The sequence below is a fragment of the Phyllostomus hastatus genome, unplaced genomic scaffold, assembly GCF_019186645.2.
Source record: "Phyllostomus hastatus isolate PE091 unplaced genomic scaffold, TTU_PhHast_1.1 phas_scaffold_501, whole genome shotgun sequence".
Classification (NCBI taxonomy): Eukaryota; Metazoa; Chordata; class Mammalia; order Chiroptera; family Phyllostomidae; genus Phyllostomus; species Phyllostomus hastatus.
Genome location: NW_025334033.1, coordinates 681,609 through 692,861, shown reverse-complemented (window position 1 = coordinate 692,861; position 11,253 = coordinate 681,609). Strand labels below are relative to the sequence as shown.

At 43.2% G+C, this 11,253-nt stretch overlaps 1 protein-coding gene across 1 annotated transcript; it reads left to right on the top strand.

Annotated features, from left to right (window-relative positions):
- The first annotated feature begins 4,844 nt into the window (after nucleotides 1-4,844).
- METTL17 (methyltransferase like 17) lies at nucleotides 4,845-11,084 on the top strand. Its single transcript, XM_045822751.1, is given in 15 exon segments — nucleotides 4,845-4,981; nucleotides 5,134-5,287; nucleotides 5,373-5,507; nucleotides 6,591-6,672; nucleotides 6,922-7,003; nucleotides 7,319-7,392; nucleotides 7,823-7,917; nucleotides 8,563-8,633; nucleotides 8,823-8,930; nucleotides 9,207-9,275; nucleotides 9,951-10,001; nucleotides 10,268-10,360; nucleotides 10,580-10,634; nucleotides 10,637-10,763; nucleotides 10,838-11,084. Coding segments are annotated over 15 exon segments (1,383 nt in total). The 5' UTR covers nucleotides 4,845-4,900; the 3' UTR covers nucleotides 10,944-11,084.
- Nucleotides 11,085-11,253: the final 169 nt, after the last annotated feature.

Below are 11,253 nucleotides of genomic sequence, written 5' to 3'. Positions count from 1 at the left end.
GAGTCCAGCCTTCATGGCTTAAGTAGAAACTACCCACCTTATGTCCATACAAAAGCAACTTAAGAATTTATCTGTGTTGTGTTGCAGAATATTCCTAAATATTGGTCTCTTCAGGTCAACAAGTCTAAACTTCTGCCCTAAAAGCTTTTTCCCCCATCTGTACTCTAAACAACCTCTTCAAATTCACCAACTACATAGCATCCAGGGAGCCACGTCTCTTTCAGGCACTCATCATATTCACACAAAATATATTTCATCAGTTTCTTTCCAGGAGCCTACTATGACTACTGACCTTATCTAAGAGCTGAAGATACAGCCAGAACTGCTTCACATTTAGGAAAGCCCCACCTGTTAACTAATACAAACATAAAATAACAAATTTATTAAAGAATACAGCAGTTCCTCTGTCACTCGGGATCCAGTGCAACCCATAACCCTCACCTCAGCTTTGATGACTGACATGGCTCATTCAAGAGAAACATGTCTCCACATCTCTTGTTCAGAGTCTTAAAAGGTGACTACATTTAAGTAACAAGACTGTTTGCAAATGGTGCCTTGGCCAGGAGAGCAGAAAGACATTACTTCCAAGTATTAGAAGCATCTGGGCAACAGAAGCATATGGATAAAAGAAAAAGCTAATTTATCAAATTCTTTCTCAGCATGACTGCAATGCCTTTTTAGATCATGATGTTTCACGATGCCAAGCATCCATTTTATTCTTTCCCTTTGGATTCCAATGCACTATTCAGAGGGTACTCACAAATTAAGCCCAGTATTCCCAAAGTTGTCCATGGCACCTGAGACACGTTTTACAACTATTTCTTTACTCTTAACTTTGTATAATTTGTATATTGTGTATATATATGTATATTATATATATGCATATGTATATAGGCTTGGACAACATGTGTGGAACTTGATACTAATTCTTTATAATACTCTGTAGCTAGATAGTGCTTTAAGAAGTGGTAAAATTACAACATAAATTATAGCACTTTATATGATAAAATTAGAATGATATGTAGTGTTTACTGTGATCATTTTATCATATGCAACCCATTTACAATGTTAGAACATGATATGTAAAACAATTACTTTCCAAACCTAAGTATTACTTTAAGAATTATATTGACAATATCAGTTGCTATGGCCTTAATAGCAATATATCTACAAATTAAAATTAATTTTAAAAGGAACTACCTCCTGGCTGGCGTAGCTCAGTGGATTGAGCACGGGCTGCGAACCAAAGTGTCGCAGGTTCGATTCCCAGTCAGGGTACATGCCTGGGTTGCAAGCCATGACCCCCAGCAACCGCACATTGATGTTTCTCTCTCTCTCTTTTTCTCCCTCCCTTCCCTCTCTGAAAATAAATCAATACAATCTAAAAAAAATTTTTTTAAAAGAACTACCTAATAACTACAATGATTCAGGGAAGATTGGCTAATTTGACATTCATTGCTATCAGCAGGACAAAAACCGGTGAAAATACAGACTATAATGACACAGTGGTTTTGCTGAAATTAATGCAAAAAAATAAAATTTCAGCTATGCCTTTAGAAGGACAACCTGTCTGCCTTCCTTCCATCAAACAGATAATGTCCAGCATACCATCAGTTCTCTGGTCCTTTCAACTTGCCAGGATTTGGAAAGATGAATTGAAAGGAACACGGTTATATGGACATTACAGAGCTATTTCTGGTACAGAGGATTTGTATGACTATAGAAAAGAGACTTGAGGAGAACTACACTAGACTCCAGGGCTCTTCATGTATTTCTGGGTCACTGATGCAATCAGCATTTGAGGTAAACGAGCAGAGGTCAGGAGATTTCAAGCACAGTGAGTCATGTTTTTTGCCTCCTGCCAACCCAGGAGCCCTTAGATTCTCCTTTAGCCACCTGTAATTTCAACCATCAGTGCTTCCTTCCCATGACCATTGCCTTTCCCTTTCCCAAGATCCTTACCAGTCAGAACAGGAACCATCTTTAGTCCAAACAATAGTACATCAAGTGCTGGAATAAGGCTAGAGAATGACCCCATAAAGATAACATCAAGATCAGGAAGAGGAAATATCTTGACTATTTTCAAAGGATATCAATCCCCAGCAAGGAGACAGAGAGGGTTAAAAGAATATAAATGTGATTTTTAAATGAGATTGAAACAAGAAAGGGTGGACTAAGAACAGGTGTGAGAACCACAGTACAGGAGAGAGCTGAGTTAGCTGGGGGCATGGTGACTAAGAAGCCAGGAGTGACTTAGGACCAGAACTGGGAACCAGGGAAAGTTAGGAAGAACCATGCCAACCACAGGGGGGCACTGCATCCCCATGGACTTGCCTGGAATGTCTGGGGCCAAGAAGTAGAGAGGTCAGTCAAGGACAGCAAACCCCTCTCCCTTGCTCCCAGCTGAGAGCATCTTTCCCTCTTCCTAACTCTTGGGTTTTGTGTACAGAGACACCTACAGGAGACACACACAGTCACCACCCATTTCACACCATCCCCATGGCAGCTTCATACACACCCACCGACATAGGTTCACAGGGATGAGCTTTGCTCCCTCTTCTGAAGATTACCCTGCTAACATAAGTGTTATCTATACAGATGAATGTGCTGAGAAGACCAGCCTACCCGTCCATATTCACAGCAGCAGCTACTGCCAGTCAAGGCTAATGATAGTTGGAGTTATTTGCCTTTTCCTCATGTTCTGCCACAGCTTAAAAATCAGGACTTTTACTGATACTCTATCTGTCCTCAAACTAAGCTTGTATGTTCTTTTTAACACCAAGCTTTGCCTTCATGAGAAAGAATAGCAGGAGACATGGGAGAAGTCAATGATGATTCATCTTGGAGGAAAATATTCTTGTAGCAAAAGTAGAAGTTCACTGGATGGTATGCATTACCAATCAACTTTCTGAAAGACAACAAAGTAAGTTTTAGTTATACAGAGAGTAAAGCATTTTTCTTAATGGTTTCTTGGGGAAAAGTAGACCCCATTTAAATCATTCGAGAATTCTCTGAGCAAACCCTAGTGCTCCAAACACTGCTCTATTTGTATCACCTACCTGGAGGAAGAATCCAAAACTCCAGTGGTCCCTGCTGGACCCAGGAGAGGGGTCCTGTGGGTCTGGAAAGGACCTCAGAAAGTCCAATTTAAAGAGTCAGTATTTCAGTATTTTTTTAACTTTTTCATTTTTTCTCATTAGAGAAGTCACACGCATTCAGTATGAAAGTGCTGGAAAACCAGAAATCTCACCAAAAAAATTGTTGTAATCTCAGTAGCCTAAGATAAAGATTATTAATATTTACAAATTTCCTACCAATCATGTTCCTGATTATATTGCTTGACAGTATAAAGGGAATATTCCAGGGGTGTCCAACCCGTGGCCTGCAAGCTGCATGCGGCCCAGGATGGCTATGAATGTGGCCCAACACAAAATCGTAAATTTATTTAAAACCTTTCTTTTTGCTCATCAGTTTTTATTAGTGTTTGTGAATTTAACATGTGGCCAAAAAGAACCTTCTCCCAGTGTGGCTCAGAGATGACAAAAGTTCGGACACCCCTTCTCACAGAATGTAATTGAGTGGCAGCATAGTTTTCCATCCTAGAGATGAGCTGTCACCTGCTTAACCTTTCTCTTATTGCTGAATATTTCAGGTATTGTCCCTACAACACACTGAGAGCTGACAACTGTGTTTGACATTTTATCCTCAGCAGTCTTGGCCTTTTCTGATGAGTTGTTTCAAATGCACATGATTACCATGATGGGGACTTGTTCTTATTGCAATTCTTTATTGTTTCTGATGCCCTCTGCCCTCTAAGGATGGTCAGGGCCCAAGGTTGCCAAGCTCTCAGGCTGGTTGCCTCTAGCCAAGAACAGCCTTTGTTTAGCCACTGGGAGCCTTTCTTAGTATGTATTTTCTTTCTCAGGGTCCACACAGCAGGGGCAAACTTTTACCTACCAGTCACCAGATTACGATATACCACAGTTGGCTGTGTTTGCAATAGGAATCAAGAGGTTACAGCACGGTGAATTCATTTTAATGCTACATGTTAATGTAACGCTTCAGAACATTTAGCACATTGTTCTTAATTTGCTAATTGCATTCCAAATACCAACAATGTGATAGGGCATATGTTTAAAGGTGAAGCTCAGACTCAGACTGCCTAGGTTTAAAGGTAGTTGTCACCTGACAAGCTAAGTAATCTTGGGTGTGGTATTTAACCATCTGAGACTCAACTTTCCTCAACTGCAAAACGGGTTAAAAGCAGAATCTACTCATAGGATTGTGGGGATTAAATGAGGTAATATTATGTAAAAGTGCTTGCTTGCCAAGTATCTGGCACATAATGATCTGTGTGTTAGCTATTCACCTTAGGGGGTTGGGTTAATATGAAGAGAAACTAACATGTAAAAAGCATTACACTTACTAGCTATTCATTTTTGCTCTCTTTAGTCCCCTAAACCTGGCTTCTATCTCTTCTTTAGTACATTCTCCCTATGATAGATAGTATGAGGGGATGGGGGAGGACCAAGACTTCAGAGTTCTCCAGAGAAAAATAATCAAGGGAACATGCAGAAAATAGCCTTGCAGGCTACCTTGCGTTCCTAAACACCGCAGAAAAGAGCCCTCACCCCGGCTTTGGGAACGCAGAAACTAGTACCAAAGTAGATCACTTCGCTTCCGCCTGGTAAAGTTGAAATTGACGTTCTAGTCCCACCCACGTACGCTGATCCCCCGAGGTGATTTACATATAGATTTGTCTATTGGCTGCTCTCGCAGCACTCGCTCTCCTCATTGGCTGATACTCCCGTGCCAAAGTTCCGTGGTGAGTGTTTTCGGTGGCGGTTGAGACTAAGGGTCACAGGCATTACCTTTCCGTTTCCGGTTCGCCTTCGGAGCCATGGCGACTGTGAGAGGCCAGAGGTATCTGTTGACAGTAGGCAGATGGCGCCGAGGCGTTGGAGTTGCACCCCAGTCCCGGGTGAGTGCTTACTGTCCCTTCCCTCGGAGAGACTCTGGGTCTCCGGAACAGCTCCGCGCGGAGCAGGAGCGCTCTAGGCAGCTCCTCCCTGAGCGAGCTCCGGCAGTCTTCTTTTCTGCCCTGCATGCAGCTTTTTTTCCCCGGGTCTGCAGGCTCACGCCGCCCTTGTGCCCGGCGTATCCCAGGTGGATAACAAGTCCGATTTTCTGGGAAAAAGGCCCCATCGCCGGCACCCCGGCATCCTGCAGCTACCGCGAGTGCGCCTGCCTCAGGCACTGGCTGACACCGCACAGTTACTGCTGCTCAGTAAGTAATGATGGGAAAGGGAAGCTCGAGAAGCAGAGACCGTTCCTGCATAAAACTGATGCGGCTTTTCACCTTTGGCCCCTAGAGAGCTCAATGCCCAATGTGGAGAAGCAGGTGCAAGCATTGACCAATTATCTCTGGAGCCGGCATGTACCCGTGGAGCCCGAGGAGTTGCAAAGCCGGGCTGTACATCTTGAGAAAAGATTTCTGGAAAACCGAGGTAGGGTTTAAGAATAGTTAAAAAAGTAAGTCAGCCCTTGCTGGTGTAGCTCAGTGCATTGAGCACGGGCCTGCGAACAAAAGGGTCGCGGTCAGATTCCCAGTCAGGGCACAAGCCTGAGTTGCAGGCCAGTTCCCAGCAGGGGGTCCGCGAGAGGCAAGCACACATTGATGTTTCTCTCCCTCTCTCCTTCCCTTCCCTACCCCTCTAAAAAATAAATAAATAAAATCTGTTTTAAAAAACAGTAGGTCAAATGGGAATGTCAGTGAGAAATGAAGAGCAAGAAGTAATTTTAGTCTCTCAAATAGATACTACCGTTTCTTATTTGATTTTATGCACAGAGAGTAATCTCAATGATGACCCACTAAGAGAAGATAGATTATTTCAGAGATTACTCTTGGGTCTTTGGTGAAGGTAAATGAGTGCTTTAGTATCTTGTCAAAATCTAGATCTTTGTTGTTTTCCTCCAATTCTTCTGGCATAGACCAAGGTTTTATTCCAGTGAAAGTCCCTGTATGGCTCCCTGTCCAATGCTGAAACCTTCAGGGATAGGAGAATAAGTATAATGCATCAAGTTAGTTTCATGATTGCGAGCTCCTTCATCTTACAGACCTGCCTTTTACTCAGTATATTCCCTGTACTTCCCACAGTACTTGGCTCATAATAGACGCTTAGCCTATAAAATAGCACTGAACTGAACATAATCATGATTCTTAAGATTTCCAAATCCCATTCTCCCTGTAGGAACACTGTCACAATATTAAGTTTGGGGGAAGTGAGGAAATCCACAAAATATTGTCCTTTTCCTATCCTTTAAATCTTGACTACATTCCCTGGGATGGGATGGATCAAGTAAATAAACTGCTGTTAGAGACAAAATACTATTTGATACGCTCCAATGGTAGTAGTAACGATTGTTGTTACTCTTACCTGAAATTTTTCTCTGGAATTGACTTCTCTCTTAACCTTTGAGGCTTTTCCCAAGTGGGAGTTGGGGAGGAATGGGCAGGCAGTGTATTCAAATATTGGATTTGAGCCCTGTTCTTTCTAGGTCCTCACTTCCAGTCCTTGTTCTCATCCCAGACTCACCTCAGACAGAGGAGAAACTTCGTGGAGCAGTGCTGCGTGCCCTGCGTAAAACTACTTATCATTGGCAAGAACTGAGGTAAGGGAGGCTAGAGGAACTGCAGAAGAAAGGTTTGTCTTTTGAAGGGAAGTTGGACAAGTACAACTGCACAATTTTGTATTTTAAAAAGCAACCTGGTTTGCAAGGCTCCCCAGGACTCTTCTGTGTTGTGAAGGGAAAGTGCTAACCAGAAGAGCCCTTTCCAAAGATTTCACTTCCTAAAAATCTAGAGGTAGCTATGGGATAGAGGTTATTTTTCAGTGGAAATGACTCTGATTTTTCTGGCAGCTATAATGAAGGACTGAGCCTGGTGTATATGGCAGCAAGACTGGATGGTGGCTTTGCAGCAGTCTCCAGGGCATTCCATGAGGTGAAAGTCCCACAGCTTCCAACCTGACCTTTTTTACCATCAGTTCCCTTATTCAGAAAGTAGTCTTCTGGGGTAGGATTCTTGGGACATTTTCATGTGTATTTGTTTAAGAGGCTTTATTTTCTGTAGGGATATTGTGACCCAGGGAAGGATTAGAATCACTATTTAGGAGCTTCCTTTTATAAAAGTATTTGTATTGCATCTCAAAATGCAATCACATCTCATTCCTCCTATCTTGTTCTCCTAATTCATATTTAGCAAAGCCCTAAATAAATGTCTACTTATCCTACAGTGTGGTATTGTATATTTCTTCAGATCCACGCTCAAATTCCAGGGTTTCAGCCACAAACCTTGATGGACTTTGGATCAGGTACTGGTTCTGTCACCTGGTGAGTATCTTTCTCTCCATCCCTTGTAGCTCTAGAGAACCATGCTTACACCACTCCAATATCAAGAGACTGGGGAACCAGAGGAAGAATAGGAAAGTTTCTTCCCTCAGAATAGGCAAGACATGAGAAGGTATATCAATTAGGGCCAGAACTTAAATATCAAGTGAAAAGAGACCCACGTTCGTAAAGAAAAAAAAGGGGGGAAGAATTAGTGTAGGGCATAAGTTTTATGTATCATCAAAAAATTTTTTGCCTACAAGTAGTTTTTTTGAGTCTACCTTTTTTTTTTTAAGGAGTCGTAAATTAAATAAATAGCACTGTTAGTTTTTCCAACATTTGTTTCTCCAGACGTAGGGTTCGTGATAGAGGGGTCTCTTGTAGTAATGATTCTTTGTCATGAAAAGTGGTGGTTTATATTTTGTCATCTTAGGGCTGCTCATAGTATTTGGGGCCAGAGCCTACGTGAATATGTGTGTGTGGACAGGTCACCTGCCATGTTGGATTTGGCAGAAAAACTACTGAAAGGTGAGGACAAGGTATAAGGAAGGGTTTTCCCAAAGTTGAAGGAATTAAGAAAACAAAGGAATACTAAAAAGTCTATTTTATTCGGGAGTAAAGGAGAGAGCTAAAAGTTGAAGATGAATCTGGTCTCCTTTCACTGTTATGGTCCAGCAGAGAGTGATGGAGGCCTTGTTGGACTGTGGATGGGTTGGGTAACATGAACAGGACAGGTTACCTAATATTCTCCCTGTCCTCTTCAATATTTTCTTACCTATGCATCTCACTCTCACCTAGCATTTTTCTTTATTCTCAGGGCCATGTTTCCTATCAGAATATCACTTCAGTTTATACCTATACACCAGCCATTTTCAACCTTTTTCATCCCATGGCACATATAAATTAGTTACTAAAATTCTTCAGCACACCAAAAAAATGTTACATTTTTTGCTGATCTAACAAAAAAAAATAGATATAATTTTGATTCATTCACCCTGGATGGCTGTTGTTTATTTCACTGTTGCCATTTTTTATTTGACATTCTAAGGGAAAAGAGGGCAGTGCCCCTGACTAAAGAGTCAGGTATTGCACATTTTAACAATTCTTGGGACACACCGGTTGGAAATCATTGCTATACACTTATGGTTGGCACACCTCTGCTTTCCTCCACAGGTGGTTCAGAATATGGGGAGCCATATGTTCCAGGTGTCTTTTTCAGACAGTTTCTACCAGTATCACCCAAGGCAAGTGGCAATGTGTAGAGTATGCTAAATGCAGAATTAGGTAGATGGAAAACTGGCCTCAGCTTTGCAACCCAGCTTTGAATGTTAGAAGACAAAAGACCACAAAAGAAATTTAGGGAGCTAGAACTTCACTGTGCTCTTGGAAGGGGGTGATGGCGGGTCTGTCACATTCCTTGTCTTGGTCCTCAGGTACAGTTCAGTGTGGTGGTATCAGCCTTCTCCCTAAGTGAACTGCCCAGCAAGGCTGACCGCGCTGAGGTGGTCCAAACCTTGTGGCGCAAAACAAGTGATTTTCTGGTGAGTAGAAAGAAATAGCTTTTTCCCTTCAAGCTTTAAAGCAGCCTCACAGTTTTTATGCTTTTCCTTCTCTACATTGGAGCTTGTCTTTGTTTTTGACCATTTTTTTCTCCTGTGTAGAGTCTTTTGTCCCTCTTTTAGGATCACCATCCCCATTTTATATATAATGCTTTTTCCTTTAGGACTGCTGTTCCATGTGTGAATGCTCTTACAGAGTACTGACCTTTGTGTTGTCATGTAATTCAGGGCTTCTGCTCACTCTCCCTTTGTGAACAGATACTGGTGGAGAGTGGAACTAAAGCAGGGCACCGCCTTCTCATGGAAGCCAGGGACCTGGTCCTTAAGGTAAGGTTCTTTCTCCTTCTCGCCCTCCTGCCCCCCACCTTTCTGTCACCAGTGACTAGTACTCTCTTGAAGACTGAAAAGACTATCATAAAAAGGTAAGGGTGACTCTCAGGAAAGTAGGCACACAAAGTCATTATGATGCAGAGTGGTGGCTGGCAAACTGGGGCCTGTGGATCAAACCTGGCCTGCCACCTGTGTGTGTGTGTGAGCCGGGCTTATGGGAGTGTCTGTTGTGTGCGGCTGCTCTCACACTACAAATGGCAGAGTTGAGTAGTTGGGACAGAAACACATTTTGGCTACTCTCTGGGCCTTAACAAAAATAGTTTGCTGACCCCTGACCTAGGACATGGCTGAGCCAAAAACTTGATCTCTTTGGGAGTATATGAGCCAGTGTATAATCCTGAATTTAATTGTCCTGGAGTGGGGTTTTTTTGAGAGTGGAGTTGCTGACAAGGAGAGCACCATCCTATGTGCCAAGTTCCTGCCCTTCTCCTACTGCAAAGAGTTCTTTGTTTTGAGTTTTAGAGAAGCGGCCAGCTTAACTCAAAGAACAGAGTTAAAAATTACCAGGATTGAATGTTAAAGGAGTCCTCAGTTGACTGAGTGCAGAGATTGACTTGTAAGAATAGACCCCTTAGGCCCAACTAAACTTTTTTTTGTTTCCTTTTATTTCAGGGAAGGGAGAAGTCACCTCTGGACCCTCGACCTGGTTTTGTCTTTGCCCCAGTGAGTATTACTTCTATCTTTCCCAGCATGCAAAGGTCTGGTCTGAGCTCAGCTGTGTCCAGGACAAGTGAGAGGGCAAAGCTAAGCCACCCTCCACTGCTTTGTGCCCCTATCCAAGTTGTTCTTCGTGGATTCCCTGCTTTCCCTTCCCCCTGCTCCTGTGCTCCCTTATCCTTGGCCCTTCCTGACCCTGTCACTCTTAGTTTTTCAGTTTTATGGTCTGTGGTTCTTTGTCTTACCTCATGTTTTTTTATGTGTGTTTACAGTGTCCCCATGAACTTGCTTGTCCCCAGCTGACAGCCTCTAAGCCCCTGGCCTGTAGCTTTTCCCAGGCTTACCATCCCATCCCCTTCAGCTGGGTATGTATTCTGGGAATATTATAGCAGGGAGAAATAGCTTGGGAAAGCAGGATGAAAATGAATCACCGGTGGGAAGAGTTGGAAAATTCACTGAATAGCCTGGAGATTGTAGGTCCTGAATGTGTATGACACAGAATATGAAAAGGGCTGCAGGAATGGGGTCAAAAATTTTTTCCCATATCTTTCTCCCCCCAAACAGTCTCTCTATCCTTACCTTAGAACAAGAAGCCAAAGGAGGAAAAGTTCTCGATGGTAATCCTTGCCCGTGGGTCTCCGGGGAGGCCACTCGCTGGCCCCGGATCACTCAGCCTGTCCTTAAACGGCCACGCCATGTGCATTGTCACCTGTGCTGTCCAGATGGGCACGTGCAGCATGCTGTGATCACAGCTCGCCGGCACGGCAGGTATACAGGCTGTGACCAAAATTAGGGGGAAGTGGTAGGAACCTACAGCCCACCTTGATTTCCCTATTTCACAGGGATTTGTATCGCTGCGCCCGTGTCAGCTCCTGGGGCGATCTTTTACCTGTGACCACGCCATCTGAGCTTCCTCTATCCCCTGCTGAAGATCCCCCTGAGAGTTGACAAGGACCTGTAACAAGAGTTTTCTTGTATCATGCCTGCCTGCCAAGGCTAGAGCTACCTGGTATCCAGGATGGAAGTGCTGGTACCCCTATATGCCTGCATTTGTTTGAGGTTTTAATAATTAAAAGTTTTCAAAGAATGGAAATGGATCTGTGATTCTTATAGAGGTCAGTCGTCCCAGCTGTAATGAGGCAAGTCCTCAGAGTTGCAACGCCTTTCTTCCCACACAAATCTCAAGCTCACCCTCTCCTGTAAGAACACTGCTCCTTCTACCAGAGACCGGGACTTCCTGGGGAAGTAATCTGGGGTC